Source organism: Chlorocebus sabaeus, chromosome 1, assembly GCF_047675955.1.
Source record: "Chlorocebus sabaeus isolate Y175 chromosome 1, mChlSab1.0.hap1, whole genome shotgun sequence".
Classification (NCBI taxonomy): domain Eukaryota; kingdom Metazoa; phylum Chordata; class Mammalia; order Primates; family Cercopithecidae; genus Chlorocebus; species Chlorocebus sabaeus.
Genome location: NC_132904.1, coordinates 104,830,477 through 104,851,630, shown reverse-complemented (window position 1 = coordinate 104,851,630; position 21,154 = coordinate 104,830,477). Strand labels below are relative to the sequence as shown.

The 21,154-nt window shown below is 40.6% G+C and overlaps 1 protein-coding gene across 1 annotated transcript in view; it reads left to right on the top strand.

Annotated features, from left to right (window-relative positions):
* Nucleotides 1–20,611, top strand: part of C1H11orf65 (chromosome 1 C11orf65 homolog) — a 79,177-nt gene extending 58,566 nt beyond the window's left edge. Inside the window, exons 7-9 of the mRNA XM_008020747.3 lie at nt 5,864–6,034; nt 12,996–13,051; nt 15,803–20,611. Of these exons, the coding sequence (XP_008018938.1) occupies nt 5,864–6,034; nt 12,996–13,051; nt 15,803–15,957 (382 nt within the window). The 3' untranslated portion in view covers nt 15,958–20,611. The remainder of the gene's footprint in view (nt 1–5,863; nt 6,035–12,995; nt 13,052–15,802) is intronic.
* The last annotated feature ends 543 nt before the right edge of the window (nt 20,612–21,154 follow it).

The following is a 21,154-nucleotide window of genomic DNA, read 5'->3' as shown; positions in this document are numbered from 1 at the left end:
TAGGGTACCAAGTGCTATGATCATGAACTGACCTGGGATTTATCTAGTCAATTAAACCATAAAATTGAGAGTATGTAGCACTGTTTCAGTATAAAATAATGCAGTCTATATGGGAATGAGTCTGAGAAGGTCCAGAAGACCCAAGTAAGCTGCATGTGCAGGTGGCTCAGACTCCTGCAACCACTACTTAAGCTGCATTACCTCCACATCGTCTCCATACCTTTGGCTTCACAGGGAGTTCCCATGACAAGTTAACAGGGAGGAATATGTTGGAGAAAATAAGTTGGGTATGTACAGGATGCTGCACCATCTAAAAATGGACAGTTACTGATTTCAGTTCCTCAGTTGGCCCAGAAAATGATCAAAAGATATCCTGCCAGTGAGCACAACTTCAGGTGGTATGTTTGGTTTTCCACTTCATTTGAAGGGGAAACAGCTTGAGGTAGGCATCTCATTGACTGTGCTGACCAACATTTATAGTTTCCCCGCTGATCAACATTTGCAAAGAATAAAATTGGAAAATTGGTGAGTATAGGTCAGGGTAGAGGTATACTCAGAATGGATACAGAGTATATTTCTGTCCCATGTGAATGCTCTCCAAAGGGCTCATATGAGGCAGACAGCTCTCAGTATCAGATGGACAAGATGATCCATCTTGTGAATGTCAGCTATTCCCCCTGGCACCTCAGTGGTTGCACTGTGGAGTCTTGTCCAAAGTGACCAGGATTATAGGGATGGAGGCTTTATATAAACTCAACAACATGGTTTTTCCCTCACCAAAGTTGTTCTGGCTACAGTCACCGCTGACTATATATCAAAGGCTATTGTTTTGCTCCCAGTAATGAGATATGCTGGCTAGTTGGTGACAGGATGATTATATTAGACCATTCCCATAATAGAGGAGGCATCCATTTGTCCTCACAATGATAGACAAATATTCTGGATATTAATTTTATTTCTCTGCCTGCATTACTTCTGGCAATAATACCTCTCATAACATAATGCATTATCCATCATTATTTTATTTCATACAACATTGCCTCTAATGGGGACCCATTAACAGCAAAGGAAGTGTGGTTATGGGCTGAGAGCAACAAAATTCCCCTACCATATGTGCCATCACCTAGAAACAGCTGGCTTTAACAGAGTGGTGGTATGACTTGCTGAAGCATCTGGGTAAATAAACACAGGAAAGAAGAAGTAAAACGCATATTATTCTTCAATGCACATGAAAAATAATATGCATTTTACTTCTCTCCTGTAGTTTATTTACCTCAATACAATCCACATCTGTAACTGAGCTCTGTATTTCTAATTATATGGGCATTTCTAATTATGTGGGCATTTCTGTATCAAACTCAACAGTTCCAAAACTGAATTTCTAATCTTCCCCATCATAAAAGTTGCTTATTCTCAGTATTCCTTCTGGTCTCAGCTTATGACACCACCATTTAGCCAGTCATCCAAGCCAGAAACAGAGGGCTTACCCTAGATTTCTCACTCTTTTTAGTGCCTACATGTAATCTGTCATCAAGTCCTATTAATTCCACTTCCAAAGTATCTCCCAAATCTGATCTTTTCTTTCATTCTCCACTGTAACATCTCATTTTTCATCTAACTTCTGATTATAGTTTCCTAGTCTCTAGTCTCTTCGTCTTCTCTGTGTAAACACTGAACTTATGTTTCTAAGAAATAATTTCCTTACTTAAAACATGTTAAGGGCTCCCCATTACCTACACCCCCCATGATATTTCCTCTCCCTAGAGTGCTCAGCTGCATGACAACGACATCTTCATCTTTTGATACTTGGCCCAAGTATCTCCTTCTGAAACCTTCCCTTACCCACCTAGACACAATTAGGTACTTCCTTTTGATGTACCCCATGGATCTTTTATATACTCATTGGTCACATTTTTGCAATTAACTGTGTATTTGTCTGCCACCTTCACTAGACTTTGAGTCCTTACAGAGCAGATACTCTGTTCTATTTATTAGCACAGGATCTCAGACATAGTTCATGTTTAATGAATATATGTTGCTTATAGAATAAATAAATGAATGAATGATTTTTTTGACAGGATGTTCCATTTCCTTTTCATAGAGTTGCAGGGAGTGAATGAGAAATTTTACTTTGTGTGCTTTGTTCATTTATGGCATTTAAACACTCTTCATTCTGACTGTTGCTGAGAATCAGTAATGAACAAAACCAACAAAATTTTGATTTTTTTCCCCCTATCTTACTAAAAGAATTCTGGCTTTTAAATCTTGTCCCTTCCTGTGTCCTATAGATCTTAGCTTTCCTCAGCCACCTTTGCAACTTAAGCTTTGATTCTTCCTAGGTCTTTGTTGTTTTAACTTCTCTCTCTGTCATGACATTTAGACAAATATTTCTTATGATGTTTTTTCACTCTAAATTTCCTAGTTTAGAAAGAATATAAGGTCGTGTTAAAGTAAATACAACTAAAAATATATTGCAAAATTACCCATGAAGACAAAGTTTATGTCTTTTTTTTTTTTTTTTTTTTCCAGAAAGAGTCTTGCTCTGTTGCCTAGGCTGGAGTACATTGGCACCATGTCATCAAACTGCAACCTCCACCTCTGGGTTCTAGCATTCTCCTGCCTCAGCCCCCTGAGGACCTGGGACTACAGCTACATGCCACCACACCCAGCTAACTTTTGTAGTTTTAGTAGAGCCTGGGTTTCACCATGTTGGCCAGGCCAGCCTCAAACTCTTGACCTCAAGTGATCTGCCCACCTTGGGCTCTCAAAGTTCTGGGATTACAGGCATGAGCCACCACCCCAGCCAATTTTGTATCTTTTTAAAAGATTACTAGTTTGTTTATAAAACAAATTATGTTTATAAAGTGATCTTTTATTTCTGATCACTATATTTGAAACACTGTTGCTGCTTGTAAACCTGTTATTTTATCAATATACCATTTAATTATAATAGTAACTAATTTTAAAAGAGTTCAAAATCTGAGAATTAAATTATTTGAACAATTACTATGACTCTCTTGAAAATAGAGTGCATTTTATTCTTCCCTAATAAGAGAAAAAAGATATCTGAATTGTTATATATCACTGTTGAAAAAAGAAAAATAAGAGGCCAGGCACAGTGGCTCACGCCTGTAATCCTAGCACTTTTGGGAGGCAGAGGCGGGCAGATCACTGGAGGTCAGGAGTTTGAGACCAGCCTGGCTAACATGGTGAAACCCTGTCTCTACGAAAAATACAAAAATTAGCCAGGCATGGTGGTGCACTCCTGTGATCCCAGCTACTTGGAAGGCTGAGGCAGGAGAACTGCTTGAACCCAGGAGGCAGAAGTTACAGTGAGCCGAGATCTCGCCACTACACTCCAGCCTGAGCAACAGAGCATTTGCTGTCATGGATCATTATCCATTTAAAATCTGATGAAGTCAAAATTTCATGAGGGCAAGGATGTATCTTCTCACTGTTAATAGCTCTACCACCCAATACAGTGTCAACCTATGGTACACAGCTTACTGTGTACTAGTCATTGTTCTAAATGCTTTACATAGATTTACACTTCTTTTTTTTTTATTATTTTAAAAAATTTGGGGGGCTGTTGTCAGTGACTCACACCTGTAATCACAGCACTTTGGGAGGCTGAGGTGGGCAGATCACAAGGTCAGGAGTTCGAGACCAGCCTGGCCAATATGGTAAAACCCTGTCTCTACTAAAAATACAAAAATTAGCTGGGTGTGGTGGCACACACCTGTAGTCCCAGCTGCTTGGGAGGCTGAGGCAGGAGAATTGCTTGAACCCAGGAGGCGGAGGTTGCAGTGAGCTAAGATCACATCACTGCACTCCAGCCTGGGTGACAGAGTGAGACTCCATCTCAAAAAAAAAAAAAAAAATTGTAGAGCCAGGTTGTCCCTATTTTGCCCAGGCTGGTCTTGAACTCCTGGGCTCAAGAAAGTGTCCCGCTTTGGTCTCCTAAAGTGCTGGGATTGCGGCCATAAGCCACCATCCGTGCTCATCCCACATGGATTTATACTCCTAAACCTCTCAAGAATGCTACGAGGAAGTAGTGTTATGATTACTTTTGTTTGTTTGTTTGTTTTAAGAGATAAGGTCTCACTCTGTTACCCAGCTGGAGTGCAGTAGTGCAATCATAGCTGACTGCAGCCTTGAACTTCAGGGCTCAAACAATTCTCCCACCTAAGCCTCCCCAGTAGCTGGGACTACAGGCATGTGCCACTGTGCCTGGCTAATTTTTCTATTGTTTGTAGAGATGGGTTCTCACTATGTTGTCCAGGATGTTCTTAAACTTCTGGCTTCAAGTGATCCTTCCGCCTTACCCTCCCAAAGTGCTGGGATTATAGGCATGAGCCACCACACCTGGTCCTGATTACCATTTTAAGGAAGAGGTCAGTGAGGCCCAGAAAGGCTAGGTTATTTAGCAAAGATTATGTAACACAGAACCAAGATTCACATCCAAATAATTTGATACCAGAGTCTTACTCCATATCACCACTATGCTGTTTCCTAATCGATGAGTGTTTAATTAATAAATGAATACAACTTCTTAATAGGTGACCCTTTAAAATGGCTACCAATGTAGATCTTAAACACCAAAAAAATGTTTTGATGATCTCGGTAAGGACAACTAACTTCTCTCTAGTTACTCAGCTCATTATCAGTGAATATATTATTTTATGTGTTCAGATTAAGACAGGCAGTGCTGCAGAAGGAGGCTGAACTTAAGACTAAGGGTCTGAATACCGGCTCTCATAAGTATTTGCTGCTACATGATCTTGAAAATTTATTTACACATTTTTAAAATTATTAATCAAGATGAGGGTCTCTCTGTAGCCCAGGCTGGTCTCAAACTCCTGGCCTCAAATGATCCTCCTGCCTCAGTCTCCCAAAATGTTGGAATTACAGGCTTGAGCCACTGTGCCTGGCCTTGAACAATATTTTAACTTCTCCAGGTCTCAGTTTCAGTATCTCTAAAAGGGGACTAAAAATAGCTGCCACAAATGGCTGTGTCTTTTCTTCTTTCTTTCTTTCTTTTTTTTTTTTTTTTTTTGAGACTGAGTCTTGCTCTTGTTGCCCAGGGTGGAGTGCAATGGCACGATCTCAGCTCACTGCGACCTCTGCCTCTGAGATTCAAGCGATTCTTCTGCCTCAGCCTCCCGAGTAGCTGGGATTACAGGGGCCAGCCACCACACCTGGCTAATTTTTGTATTTTTGGTAGAGACGGGGTTTTGCCATGTTGGCCAGGCTGGTCTCGAACTCCTGACTTCGTGATCCATCTGCCTCGGCCTCCCAAAGTTCTGGGATTATAGGTGTGAGCCACTGCACTGGGCCTGGCTGTGTCTTTTTAAAGAGAATTAAATAAGAATGTATGAAAAGTACCTGGCACAAATAAAACAGTATATGTTTTCCCTTTACCTCTTCCTCTCTTTCCTTTTTTCACTTTCCTTCCTTCTTTATCTGCTATTAGCCCCTTGATTTTGTAAAATTTACTTAACTCCTCTAAGATTTATTTCCTCACCTATAAACTGAGTAGGTTAGTTATTTAGTTTCTAAGACCCTTTCCCACTATATAATTCTAATATTCAACAATGTAATAGCTTAGTTTTTCCTTATATCATAAAAATGCAACTTATTGAGGGGTGATTTGAAGTTAGTGTGGTTGATTAAGTTGTTTTTTCCCCCAAAAGATCCCATCACATAGATCTTGGTTTAGATGCATCCGAGTTATATAGGATGAAAACTTTATTCAATATGCAAATAGTTTTAATATGTAAATAACAACAATATATATCGCCTGTATCTACTTGTTATCTCCTATTTCAGAAGATTTATGTCTCTTTCCCTTTCCTCTACATAGGTACTACTCAGGAAGCCTGGAGGCTAAGTCAACACATCGTGAAACTCTAGGACTAATTCACACTGCAACAAAGGGGCTGATTAGAGCTTTTGAAGATAGTGGGATAGATTCTGTGATGGAATGGGAAGTGGATGAAGTGCTGAACTGGACAAACACACTGAACTTTGATGAGTAAGTACATGTTGCTATTCTTGGGGAACAAGGGCAGTCATCATATTTTTTTCTAACATTTCCTATTTCTGTGTTGAATCTTGGGGCCACAAACAATCTTCAAAGAAAAAAACCCCGAGTATAATTTGTCTAGAAAGAATAGAAGAAAAAATGAGGGGTAAAAAATGACTGATACAAAAATAGTAAACAAAAAATTAGACTTAGGGCTCTTTATTCCTAGACTTTATTCTTATGCCTTAGTCTGCTTTGCTTCTTACTTTGGGATTTAGAAAAAAGGCTAAGAGCATGAAATTAATAATACAAAGGTTTTCTTTCATCTATATTCCCTAACCTTTCTGTATGAGACACTAAAATGTTATAATTTTTCAGCGATGTACTGTGGCCCTTGGAAAACATTTTAAAGATTTCTTTTGTGGTGGAAATATTTAATGTAGCCCCATTAAGGAAATGCAATCAAAACCATAATGAGATACCACTTCATACCTACTAGGAGAGCTATAATTAAAAAGACAGATAATGAAAAGTGTTTGCAAGAATGTGGAGAAATTGGAACTCTTATACACTGTTAGTGGGAATGTGCACTGGTGCAGCCACTTTGGAAAACAATCTGGCAGTTCCTCAAATGGTTAAACACAGAGCTGCCATTTGATCCAGCAGCTCCACTCCTAGATATATACCCAAGAGAAGGAGAAATACATGTCCACACACAAACCTGTGCATGAATGTTCGTAGCAGCATTAGTCATAAATAGCAAAAAAAGCAGAAATACTCCAAATGCCCATCACCTGATGAATGGCTAAATGAAATATGGTAGATCTACACAATAGAATATTATTCCACAATAAAAATAAGTGGGCTGGGCATGTTGGCTCATGCCTGTAATCCCAGCACTTTGGGAGACCATGGTGGGCAGATTGCTTGAGCCCAGAGTTTGAGACTAGCCTGGGCAACATAGCAAGACTCCATCTCTACAAAAAATAAATAATGATCCAGGCCTGGTGGTGCACAACTGTAGTCCCAGCTACTCAGGAGGCTGAGGTGGGAGGATCTCTTGAGCCAGGAGATAGATGCTGCAGTGAGTCATGATCACAACACTGCACTCCAGTCTGGGTGACAGAGTGAGACCCTGTCAAAAAAAAAAAAAAAAAAAAGACCAAGTGTAATGGCTCACGCCTGTAATCCCAGCACTTTTGGAGGCCGAGATGGGAGGATTGATTGAACCCAGGAGTTTGAGACCAGCCTGGGAAACACAGTGAGACTGTGCCTCTATTAATAACAGAAAAAAGAAATTAAGTTCTGATATCTGCCATAACATTGATGAATCTGCTAAGTAAAAGAAGCCAATCACAAAGGATCATGCGTTATTTTATTTATATGAAATGTCCAGAACAGGCGAATCTGTAGAGACAGAAAGTAGATTAGTGGTTTCCTGTGGCTGGAGAATTAACTAGGGGGAAGGGGAGGTGGTGTCTGTGGGGTGCAGGGTTTCTTTTTGAGGCAATGAAAATGATTGAAAATTAATTGTGGGCCAGGCGTGGTAGCTCACGCCTGTAATCCCAGCACTTTGGGAGGCCGAGGCGGGTGGATCATTTGAGGTCAGGAGTTCAAGACCAGCCTGACCAACATGGTGAAATGCTGTCTCTACTAAAAATACAAAAATTAGTCAGGCGTGGTGGTGGGCGCCTGTAATCCCAGCTACTCGGGAGGCTGAGGCAGGAGAATCGCTTGAACCTGGGAAGTGGAGGTGGCAGTGAGCTGAGATCACGCCATTGCCCTCCAGCCTAGGCAACAAGAGCAAAACTCCATCTCAAAAAAAAAAAAAAAAAAAAAGAGAAAAGAAAGAAAAGACAAGAAAAGAAAATTCATTGTGGTGGTGGATGCACAACTCTGCAAATATTATACTAAAAGCCACTGGATATTATACTTTAAATGGGGGAATTGTATGGTATATGAATTATACCTCAATAAAGCTGCTTAAAATGTTCAATATTTACTCAACTACAATAAAGAATGTGGATACCGCATGAATGAAGAGGCAGAAAAATTTAAATGGAGATGGTGTAAATAAAGAAATGTCAGAAAACAGAAGAAATCAGTAAAAATGAGATAGGAAAATGGGGTAGGGAAAATCAAGGTAATGGTCATTGAACAATAGAACACGAAAAAAAGAAGCCAGAGGAAGCAGAGGAGAGAATAATGATGCAAAGAAAGATAAATGAAGAAAAAGGGGGAAGAATGATAAAGGACAAAGGAAAATCAAAACAAGAATAAAAGAAAAAAGAAGATACTGATGACAAGGATAGATCAGAAAATAATAAGGACAAGATAAAAAATAAAGGACTAAGTATCCATAGTAGATGCTTTAAAATATTTTTAAATAAGAAGAAATTGCTAGGATTCAATAACCCCAATATTTTGTGCAGACCCGAGTCTTGAGATTCCCTACAGACAGCATGTCTGTAGTTTCTGGGACACTGAACAAATTGCAGATGGTAATAATGATGCAAGAAATGACAGCCAAATAAAGGACCTGGAATGCCTTGCTTTTACTTTTCTAAGAGTAAAAATTGCTGGGTGGAGAAGAGAGGGAAGAAAGGGAAAGAGAGGTAGGGGAGGTCCATTTCGAATGAGTTTCCCAGGACTGGATAGAGAATTTTCTCAGGGGAGCTTTTGAAATCCTGCTCTGCCTTTCCCTTGGCTGATTCAAGCTAAGGGCTGGCAAACAAGTACAAAAAATTCATACCAGATATTCTATATTCTGTCATTACTGTAATAAAAAAAGAATAAAACCACTGAGTTCAAAAGAAAGAAAATATAGGCATCTGGGTCCACATAAGACTTTCCCCGTCATCATTGCTAAGTGATAATAGGTGAAATCTTAATGGCTTCCCTTTAAAAAACGAAAAACAGCTGGGTGTGGTGGCACATGCCTGTAATCCCAGCACTTTGGGAGGCCGAAGCGGGTGGATCATGAGGTCAGGAGATCGAGACCATCCTGGCTGACACAATGAAACCCCGTGTCTACTAAAAATACAAAAAATTAGCCGGGCGAGGTGGTGGGCGCCTGTAGTCCCAGCTACTTGGGAGGCTGAGGCAGGAGAATGGCATGAACCCAGGAGGCGGAGCTTGCAGTAAGCCGAGTTCGCACCACTGCACTACAGCCTGGGGATCTCAGAGTGAGACTCCATCTCAAAAACAAAAACAAAAAATGAAAAACAAAACAAACAAAAAACAGAATAAACCAGTAAGACTTGAAGCGATTTCTTCATAGCATGTAGGAGTGGGATGGATATACCTAGCTTTCAGATGATAAGAGCAACTGAAGATTTCCATTTAAAAAAATGCAAATACCTTGTTTCCAAGTTGTGTATAACTTCTATCAGTTTATTTTCTAAGATGAGGATACTTGTAATTTTGTACCATCATGTGAACCTTAGCAAAGTTTTACATTGAGCCTTGAACAACAAACATTTCAGATGAAATTTCAAGTGTGATTATCTGGGTATATTTCAGTAGCACTGCTTGGCCACAAGCGCTGATTATCTCAGTAAGACTAAACTTTGCAAAGGCCTTCCCCTAGCTAACTGCAGACATTAGGCATAAGCCCCTTCTTTCCAGCGCACGTATGGTCTCCACAGTCTACTTCCCCGTTTGACCTTTGTAGACCTCTAGATAGTTGTAACTGGCTTGGGGTGACATCTTGTTTGATGAAAATTTAAAAGTCTGACATTTGTCCCCTCTAGAGATTTGGTAACCCCTAATTCCTTGGAAAGTATCCTTTAAAGTCTATGGACATTTTTGTATAGTTGGACAATTAGAATGGCATAGATGCCTTGAACACTGATATTTAGTGATAACAGCCAGTTTCTCCCCAAAGGCTTTTGTGCTAGTGTGTTATGACAGACCGATGCTCTCCTGAGATGAAGCCATGTCCATCTTCACATCTGTACTGCAACTATTAACCGAACATTATTATTGTTATTTGGAAGAATGGATAGAGCCAGTTTCACTTGTGGACTCAAACACACTAATGAGTACTGTTGCAAATTCCTGTATCCAGAGCTATGTTACTGCAGATGTTTAGAAACCAGAACAATCCTCACATCACCATCACGGAGTTATGCACAGTGCCACAGGACAGCTACCATGGCTCTTGCTGGCATTCATGCATTCATCCTAATGGATAGTCAGATGTTCCTCTTCCAGGATCATCATGTTTTTCAAACAGCAAGTGAATTGTGACATAGCTATTAAGCAATCACCACCTAGAAAATACTAAGTAATTTCCTGATATTCTGTTGGTGAGAGCTCTGTGCTTATGTCTGTTACAGATAGTATCTATATCTGGAGCTGCTCCTTTGATTTCTAAGATATATAGTTTTGTGACCTCTCTGGCTAGGGACTTTTTCTGAGCTCTTAAAGTGTTAAATTTGTAATTTAACAAAGGGATTCATTGTAGAGTCCACACACACTTGATTCTGTAACTATTTTCTAAAAATTTCTACAAATTTCTTAGCAAGAAAGATCAGCTGTGTGATATAAACAGCATGGTAATGCTATCATCACACTTGCTTCTCTGTCTGTAAAACTTAGATTTTTGTAAAACTTAGATTTCTTATCAGTTACTGCTGGTATGTTCTTTATGTGAAGTTCTTTTTAAAATAATGGAATAAAAGTCATGTGCTAACCTTGGATAAAGCAGGGACAGTGATGGGCCTAGCTATGGTATGTGTTTGTGCCCCAGATTGTCAGGGCTCAGCACACTATCGATCAAGGTCTTTCATCTTGGTTTCTTGAAGGTGGTGGCATGAAAGTCTTTTCTGTGTATAAATCCAAGCAAGCAGGGTGAGTCTTTATAGTGCTCCTGAGCAACCACTGAAAGCTCAAACAAAGTCTGCTAAAATTTAAGGTCAAACCAAACTGAATTGCCTACTGAGAGATTGTGGAAGGAGTTTATACCACCTGCTCTTGTCCTGACTTAAATCCTTTCATTTAAGTCACCCAGCAGTATCCTATTTAAGGTCATTGAAGAAAGTTTGCAGAGCACCAAGGGGTAGCAGTAGTGAGAAGGAGCCAAATTCAGACACATCTGATTGTAATTAAATACTGTTGGACAGGCCAGGTGCAATGACTCACGTCTATAATCCCAGCACTTTGAGAGGCCAAGGTAGGTGGATCACTTGAGCCCAAGAGTTCAAGACCAGCCTGGTCAAAATACCGAGACCCCCATCTCTACAAAAAATTAAAAAGTTAGCCAGGTGTGGTGGCATGCACCTGTGGTGCCATCTATTCAGGAGGCTGAAGCAGGAGGATCACTTGAACCCATGAGTTTAAGACTGCAGTGACCCATGATGGCACCAGTGCACTGCAGCCTGGGAGACAGAGTGAGACCTTGTCTCTATAAAAATAAGTATTAAATGCTGTTGGAAGTATATACCTTCCTACTGCAAAAAACTTCGGGAGCCCAGGGTTGACAGAAGTAAAAAGAATTCAAATGGAATAAATAATTAGAAAATCACAGTGTCACTTTGGGAGGCCAAAGCAGGTAGATCACCTGAGGTCAGGAGTTCGAGACCACCCTGGCCAACATGGTGAAAACCCGTCTCTACTAAAAATACAAAAATTAGCCGGGTGTAGTGGCAGGCGCCTGTAATCCCAGCTATTGGGAGGCTGAAGCAGGAGAATCGCTTGAACCCGGGAGGCGGAGGTTGTAGTGAGCCGAGATCACGCCATCGCACTCCAGCCTAGGGGACAAGAGTGAGATTTCATCTCAAAAAAATAAAAAAAAAAAGAAAAAGAAAAAGAAAATAAAATCACAGTGTTTTTTGAATTACATGACAACTTTTTTTTTTTTCTTTTTTTGAGATCTCACTCTGTCACCCAGGCTGGAGTGCAGTGGCGCCATCTCAGCTCACTGCAAGTTCCACCTCCCAGGTTTTAGGCCATTCTCCTGCCTCAGCCTCCTGAGTAGCTGAAACTACAGGCGTGCACCACCACGCCTGGCTAATTTTTTGTATTTTTAGTAGAGATGGGGTTTTACCATGTTAGCCAGGGTGGTCTCAATTTCCTGACCTTGTGATCCGCCCGCCTTGGCCTCCCAGAGTGCTGGGATTACAGGCGTGAGTCACCGCATTGGGCCAATTACATGACGATTCTAATTCTCCACCTCTCTGTGCTAGCTCCTTTTCAGCACCTGCTGTAACCAAATCCTGACCTGATTTTTTGATTAAAGTGGGTGCAGTTGTCAAGGCAGCTTAGGAAAGTGGAATGTGGAGCCTATGGTGAAGTAAGTCTTAGGAAACTTGCCTCTTGGTGCTTTCCATCATCCTCACAGAAGGTTGTACCTTGTCCTTCCCTATTCCACCTCTTCTCAGGCAACCCTGTTCTCTCTATTTTCAGTCTCTGTTCAGGAGCTAAGGTGACAGCTGCATTTACCCTACCTGAATGTATCTCTTACGTGTTCTGGACCCTGAAAAGACAGCACTGCTGTTCTAATGAGCTCAGAAACTAGACACTTTAAATTTCCCTTCATATATCGGAGACAGTGGATCTGGCAATCCAGAACCAAGGAGAAAGTTTTTGTTGTTGTCTCCAGGAGAGTCTTCTGCCCATGCTTTAAATTTAGATGTTATTAACTAACATCTTAGTAAACACTCAGGACATGATTTTGCAGGAATTCATAGGATAAAATGAGGAGGCATGCTAGAGGGAGGCGAAAGAACACTAAGTATGGCAGATGGTGGGCACCATTTTTATACCTCCTTCAACTCCTTGTCCTGAAGGTTCTTCGCTGGATGTGAGCTAGTAGGAGGTGGGAAAGTCATGAGAATTACACATGGAGGCTAGTGAACATGCCATCATTAATCTAAGATTTCTCAAAAGAAAGTGGAATTTTAGACGTAGTCTAAGTATGTACTAATGAATCGATTTAATTTAATGAATGCTCACATAATGTGCTTAGGTACATTGCCAGCTGGAAGGAAATTGCTACAAGCAACTCTTCGGCTAATTTCAAAGGTAGGTGATTTTTAGCAGTACCTTATAGGAAATTCTCGTGAACAAAAAATGCATTCCACACACGTATTTCTAGGCATTTAACCTTTCAGTAATCTGCATAGTATATAAATTTAGATGCATTTGTCAAGTCATTTTTACCTTTGTATGTAAGATTGCTATTTGGGAATAGAGGGAAATGTCCTATATTATTTAAGGTTGAATAAAATGATTTTAAAAATATGAATCCTTTTTGTTTTTTGAGATGGAGTCTCACTCTGTCGCCGAGGCTGGAGTGCAGTGGTGCAATCTCGGCTCACTGTAAGCTCCGCCTCCCGGGTTTATGCCATTCTCCTGCCTCAGCCTGACTGCAGGTGCCCGCCATCATGCCCAGCTAATTTTTTGTATTTTTAGTAGAGACGGGGTTTCACCATATTAGCCAGAACAGTCTTGATCTCCTGACCTTGTGATCTGACTGCCTCGGCCTCCCAAAGTGCTGGGATTACAGGCGAGAGCCACTGCACCTGGCCAAAATATGAATCCTATTTTAAAAGTTACTGGTCAGGCACAGTGGCTCACACCTGTAATCCCAGCACTTTGGGAGGCTGAGGCAGACGACTCACTTGAGGTCAGGAGTTCGAGACCAGCCTGGCCAACGTGGTGAAACCCTGACTCTACTAAAAATACAAAAATTAGCTGGGCGTGGTGGCAGATGCTTGTAATCTCAGATACTCTGGAGGCTATGGTAAGAGAATTGTTTGAACAGGGAGGTGGAGGTTGCGGTGAGCCAAGATTGCACCACTAAACTCCAGCCTGGGTAACAGAGTGAAAAAAAAAAAAAACAGTTACTTACAGTTTTAGTAATGATTTTTCATGAGCAGACTTCATTTGGTAAAATAAATGCCTCAAAATGTTGAAAATAGTTTTTAGATTCTAGGCCACTATTGTTCTGCCAGTAGTTAGCAGTACTGAAATGCTGAAAGTGAAAGCCAACATATTGAAGAAGAGTGTCATCAGACCCCAGAAACGCCAATAATTTTAACATAGTCAAAGCCTAATTAATGATGGTGTATGAGTTCTGTCCTAGTAGTAGATAGGAGAAGCAGTAAAGCAAAGAGGTTAGGATTGTGGAGTTTTTTGTTTGTTTGTTTTTGTTTTTGTTTTGAGACAGGGTCTCACTCTGTTGCCCAGGCTGGAGTGCAGTGGCCCAGATCTCAGTTCACTGCAGCCTCTGCCTCCCAGGCTCAAACGATTCTCCCACTGCAGCCTCCTGGGCAGCTGGGACCATAGGCACACACCACCATGCCCAGCTAATTTTTATATTTTTGTCAAGATGGGATTTTGCCATGTTGCCCAGGCTGGTCTTGAACTCTTGGACTCATGTGATCTGCTCATCTTGGCTTCCCAAAGGATTGTGGAGTCTTGATTCAGAGTGCCTGGGTTTAATTTTTGGCTCCGCTCTTTTCTGGCTATATGATCTTGGGCAAGTTACTAGCTCAGTTTCCTCATCAGTAAAATAATAACAGTAGTACCTGGCACATAGGTTGTGAGAAAATGAGATAATCATGCACAGAGCTTAGAATAGTCCCTATCTCATAATGCATACTCCATAAATATGAGTTATCCTTAGTATTTACGAGTCCACCTATTTCCAGCTCATTGCCACCCACTCAGCCCAAGTTGTCTTCATCCCTCTACAGGCTTCTGCAATAGCCTCCAAACCAATGCCTCTCCATTCCCTTCCTGCACAGTAGATAGTGATCTTTTACATATTTAAATCAGCACAGAGACCCAGCACAGTGGCTCATGCCTGTAATCCCAGCACTTTGGGAGGCCAAGTTTGGAGGATTGCTTGAGGCAAAGAGTTCAAGACCAGCCTGGGCAACAGAGAGAGACTCTCACTCTACAAAAAATAAAATGTCAGCAGGGCATGGTGGCATGCACTTGTAGTCCTTGCTACTTGGGAAGCTGAGGCGGGAGAATCGTTTGAGCCCAGGAGGTGGAGGCTGTGTGATTGTGCCACTGCACTCCAGCCTAGACAACAGAGTGAGACCCTGTCTCAAAAAAAAAAAAAAAGAAAAGAAACAATATAAATTACTGAGTTAAAATAAATTACTGTGAAAAGAAGGAAAGATATAGGATGGTAGTTGAAAGCAGCACAAGAGCAAGTGAAAATTATTTTAAGTAGTGGAGATTTGCATAACTGCAGTCAGTGAAGGTGATACATTGAAGATGTTGGCATTGGAGAAGAGGAGAATGTGTGTCACTTCTTCAAGAAGGAAGAGAAGATAAATCCAGAGCAGATTTAGAAACATGAGCTCTTGAGAGGAAAGGGGCATCTCTCCCTTTGTGAATAGTTAGCTAATAGTTAATTACAGAGCACCAACTAAATGCCAGATGCTCTAAGTTCTTTACATGCACTGTCACATTTAATTCTTGCAGGAATATGATGAAGTAGGTGCAGTTATTATCCCCATTTTACAGATGAGAACACTAAGACTTAGGTTAAATAATTTGTCCCAAATTACACAGTTAGTTACTAGTAGATCAGACCTAAAACCCAGGTCCTGCAGAGCCTTTTGTAGGGATGGACAGTGATATGTGGGAGTAAAAGTGGGATGAACTCAGAAATTTGGAGCATTTCTGGTTTCAGGTGAAGATATTTGCTTTAAGAGTGATGAAAAGGAATGTGGAACAGACTGGCATACAGTAGCATTTTGAATGAACATCTTATTACATCTGGTATCTTTCTAATCATTTGTCACTTCTCTTTAGGATTCAGGTTTGATGAAGCACAGAAAAACATATATGACTATGGAGGAGATATATCAAAAATGCAAATGGGAACATCAGGTCATACTTATTGTGAAAATGTTTATCAAGAACCAAATGTAACTAGATTAACGCCTGATTCTACTTATGGACTATAAAGTACTTTATTTCTATTCTGAGTTATAGACCTTTGAGCCCTCCATCCATCAGTTATAGTCAAGGGGTAGTGTATTCTGACTGGAATAACTTGTGTATATATTCTGGGCACAGAATCTAGCTCAGTTAAGTAAGGAAAATTGAGCAGAAATAGAACACTGGACTGAATACAATGATCATGGCAAATATAGAAATTGTTCCTAGTATTCTGAGAAACTGTAGTATTCTAACAGTTACACTTAAGTAAAGAGACTACATTTAGGTGCAAGAAGCTTCAGACTGATTATTTTGCATGTTTACTTGAGGCATTTAGTGCAATCACGGAAGGCAGAGCTTTCGGTCCCTTTATCCCATATCCAAGTGTGCCTTGCTTCTTCCCCTATTTCCCACTTTTATCCTCTCATTACTCCATTTTTTTTCTTCACTGAACTTTTTTCTTTCTTCTCTTGATTCTCTGTCTACTTACTCATTATAGTTGTCTTTGCAATTCTGTTTCTCTCACACTTAGTTACTGCCTATTTTATGTCATAGTTATTTCTTTCCTTTCTTTTGTAATGTTCTTTATCTTTCCTTGTTTACATTTTTCTCTTTACTTGCTTTCATCAATGTTGCACTTTCCTTTTTTCATTTTCCTTTCTAGATCATTCCCCTAATCTCAGTTTTTTGGGGCCTACGATTTGCCTTCACTACTCTGCATGCAATACAATTCTTTGGATTCCCATTCCCTTTCTTCCAGGTTAGAGCAGTGAATTAGTTTTTTATCACTGCATAATAAATTACCCCAAGACAGCAGCTTAAAGCACCAAAAGTTATTATCTCGTTCAGTTTCTGAGGGTTAGGAAACTGGGAGTGGTTTAGTTGGGTGGCTCTGGCTTGAAGTCTCTCAGGAGGTTGCAATAAAGATTTTGGCCAGGGCTGCAGTCAGCTGAAAGCTTGACTGGGTTGGAGAATCTGCCTACAAGACGGCACACATGAACAGTTGTTGGCAGGAGGCCTCAATTCCTTGATACATAGACCTCCCCATAGGATAGCTTGAGTGCCCTCATAACATGGCTGAGCAAACAACCTGAGAGAGAGAGAGAGAGCAAGGAGGAAGCCACAATGCCTTTTAAGACCTAGACTCAGAGGCCACACACCATCCCTTCTGCCCTATTCTATTAATTAGAAATGCATCAAGTCCAGCCTATACTTATGGAGAGGGGAATTAAGCTCTCTCTCTTAAAAGGAAAACTATCACAAAATTTGTGAATACATTTAAAATCAACACAAAGAGAAAAGGAACAATCTTAGTGGTTCCTTTCAAAGGAAACCATAAGACATTGGTACAGATAGTTTATTTAGGAGATGATCCCAGAAAACACAAATTAGAAATTAGAGAATTAGAAATTAGAGAAATTAGAAATTAGAGAAAGTGACACACGGAAGGGAGAAAAGCCAAAAAACATTTGTGTTAAGAATGGGTTATTGCTGTGGGTATCCAGGCCTCAGTTTGCTAGGAATGCTCTGAGGAACCATACAGAATGCACTTCAGAATTGTCCTGCTAGTGGACGGAGAAACCAGGTATTTATCTACCAGCATGAGGAGCCAAACATGACCGGGCAGCAATCTTAGCTTTAGCTTCAGTGGAATCCTTATTGTGACCTCCAGGGGAGCCATTCCCTCACTGGATACAGGGAGGATACATGTAACCAGTGGCTGCATGGACTCAGTTCTGCTGAGTCTCAACTTATAGGAACAAGAAGCACAAATTCCCAAGGGATCACTGAGAGTAGTGGTGAGAGGGGCCAACCTTATTTCCATCCCTTGGTTCTTGGACCCATATGTCATAACCCTATTTAAATTATTTAGACAGAGCACCATATAATGGCCCTTGGTTCAATGTATATATCACATCCTGGAGGAAAATGCTCCAACCTAGCTGCCTGTCCTACTCAAGCTAGAACCTTAGGTTACTCTTTAACAGGCCAATTTAACACTCTAATTGTTTCTGGATTGTGTGGCATATGATAGGACTAGTGTTTTCCATGGTCATATACTCATTTTTAAAATTTCTTTACTGTAAAATTGGTCCCTTGGTCAGAAAGCCCATAATAGTAAATCATGCGTTTTATAGGTCCTTAGATAGTGGTTCTGATAGAGCCACCATGGTCAAGAAAGGCAAATCCATACCTGGACCAAGTAGCAATCCCTGTTTGGAATGAACTGCTGCAATGTCCAAATAAGAATGGGTCTGTTACAATCATGTTGCCACCAAATAACTGATTGGTCTTTTCAAATGATGGTGCCATATCAAGGCTAAGTGTCATTCAGCAGTGGAAGCAGGTAGATTAGTTTTTCTGAGAAAAGGCCCATGATTTTGGGCCCTTGGCTTCCATCCATGCCATCATGACTCTTCTGTACATGAGCTAATTGCATAAGCACTAGGGTGGCCAAGAGCATGTTGGCTGGCCCTCAGTGCCAAAGTCACCTTATCCATCTGGTTGTTCAGTGTGTCTTCTGTAGTGGATGCTCTCTGGTAAGCATAAAAGTGATAAGTGAAGATCCACACCTTATAAGTCAATCGTTATGACATTTCCCAGATTTCCTTGTCTCTGATCTAATTTTGCCCTTTCCGAGTTAAGTACCTGACCAATGAGTCAAACTATTTGCCACTGCCCAAGAATCCATGTATATCTCTCCTTAAGGCTACTTCTCGCTCAATAAGAAGTGAATGACCAAGTATAGTGCTCAAAGCTTTGCCCACTAGGATTTTCCCTTACCGCTGTTCTTTAGGGCTATACCTAAGTGGGGCTGTAGTAAGGCATCAATCCAGTTTTAGCTTGAGCCAACTCATTCATGAACAAGGCCCAAGTTCATAGGGAACTTCTCTACCTTGAGTGACGTACCATAGTATACCACAGTCAGTATCATCAGTGTGGGCTGAGAGAGAAGCATTTGGGCAACTGAATTAGGTGACGTGGAGATGAGGGCTCTTGCTGTGTAACTTACTTGTGCTTTTCAAATCTGCTGGAGATAATTCCCAAATGTCTCATGTAATGGGTATCTACTGTGCCTGCTAGATCTGACCATTCACAGCAAATAACATTCCCTCATGAAATCTGTCAGATATTATCCCTTTTTGAGAAACTATATCCATGACTATTTACTCTCCAAGACATCCCATGTAACATTTATCACCAAGCCCTGCTTGAGGAGTAAGAAAGTAAAGCAGCTGGCCTGTACTCCCTTCACCTTGTCAAGGGAATTTCTAGGTATATCTAATGTTGTTTGTCCTTGTGTAGAAGTTCCTTAGCAGGCTGACCCTGAGTAAGGGTTACTTAAATAAACCCAGGAACTATGGATTTCTGAGGCATGGCTTCCTGAAGAATGTTATGTAAGCTATACGATTCCATGGGGTATCAAATTGAGACGTTTTGTGATTTAAATATCCCTGCTCTGTGTAATGCAAACCCACAAAACCTTAACTGGAGACCTAATCTGTTATTCTAGGCCAGATAACCCATGTTCAGTGTGGCTGAAGCTCCACAGTCCAGCTGTCCCAGACCTTTCTCTGCCTTGTCTGAGCCTCGATTCCCTGTATCATTGAAATTATTTGTAAAACTTCATACTGAATGAAATCTTTATGTGAATCTGACATGACAGTCCAATCTTTTGTTAGTTCACATACTAATATCATCACGTAAATACCTGCTGAATTCATATATTTCATCTGTGCTGTCACAAACATAGACCATGCCACCATCATCTTTTGCTAACTGGTTTCTTTGACTCAGGTCTTGTTTTCCACACCACAGCCAAAGTGATCTTTCTAAATACAAATGTATTTAATTTTCTTCACTTAAAACACTTCAATGCCACCTCATGGCAGCCAGGTTAAATCCAAACTTTTAAATATAGTTACAATGTCCTTGATGAGTGATATGGTTTGGATTTGTGTCCCCGCCCAAATGTCATGTAATTGTAATCCCCAGTGTTGGAGGAGGGGTCTGGTGGGAGGTGATTGGATCATGGGGGTGGGTTTCCCCCTTCCTGTTTTCATGATAGTGAATTCTCACGAGATCTGGTTGTTTAAAAGTGTGTAGCATGTCCCCTTTGCCCTCTTCCTCCTGCTCCAGCCATGTAGGACTTGCCTGTTTCCCCTTCGCCTTCTGTCATGATTGTAAGTTTCCTGAGGCCACCTCAGCTATGCTTCCTGTGCAGCCTGTGGAACCAGACCGAACTAAATCTCTTTTCTTTATAGATTACCCAGTCTCAGGTAGTTCTTTATAAGCAGTGAGAGAACAGACTAATACAATGATCTTGCTCCTCTTCACCTCTCCAGACTCACCTTTCTCCACTTTCCATCCCCATACTATTAATATTCCATCATTTTCATTTGCACTCTATAACCTAGCCATATTGAAGTTTTCAGTTTTGTAAATGCACGATTCTGTCTTCCCACCAGCTGATTGCCCTGTCTGAAATGCTCCCTCATCAGTTCCTCCAATACTATTTTTCCAATATTCTATGGAATATTGGTGAGTGTGGTTGTCCCTTGGCATCCCCAGGGGATTTGTTCCGGGCTCGCACAGACACCAAAATCTGCGGATGCTCAAGTCCCTTACATAAAACAGTGTCATGTTTACATATAACCTGTACACATCCTCCTATATTAGTTTAAGGCATCTCCAGGTGACTTGTAATACCTGATACAATGTAAATGCTATATAAATAGTTGTTAAACTATATTGCTTAAAAATCTGTGTTATTTTAATTGTTATATTGGTATTTTTTATGTTTCAGATATTTTTTATATGCAGTTGGTTGAATCTGTGAATGCAGAACCCTCAGATATGAGGGCCGACCATGTTTATTTGGCTAGAATTAACACAAAAAAAATCTGATTAATAGTGATTTAAACAAAGAGGACTGTTTTCCTCAAATAGGCTATTCCACAAGTTACATTTGTTCAGCTATTTAATGATGCCATCACATAGCAAGGCTCTTTCTACCTTTTTGCTCTACCATCTTTAATATGTGGCTTGTTGTGTTTGAGCGTGTTCTCTTATGGTTGCAAGATGGCTGTGAAAACTCCAGACATCATGTCCATGATAGACAGAAAAGGGGCACCACAGCAAGTTCTCCTTTTATCAGAAAAGCAAAAGCCTTACTAGAAGCCCCTGCCTAAGTCACCTTAGGCATCGTTGAACAAAACTGGG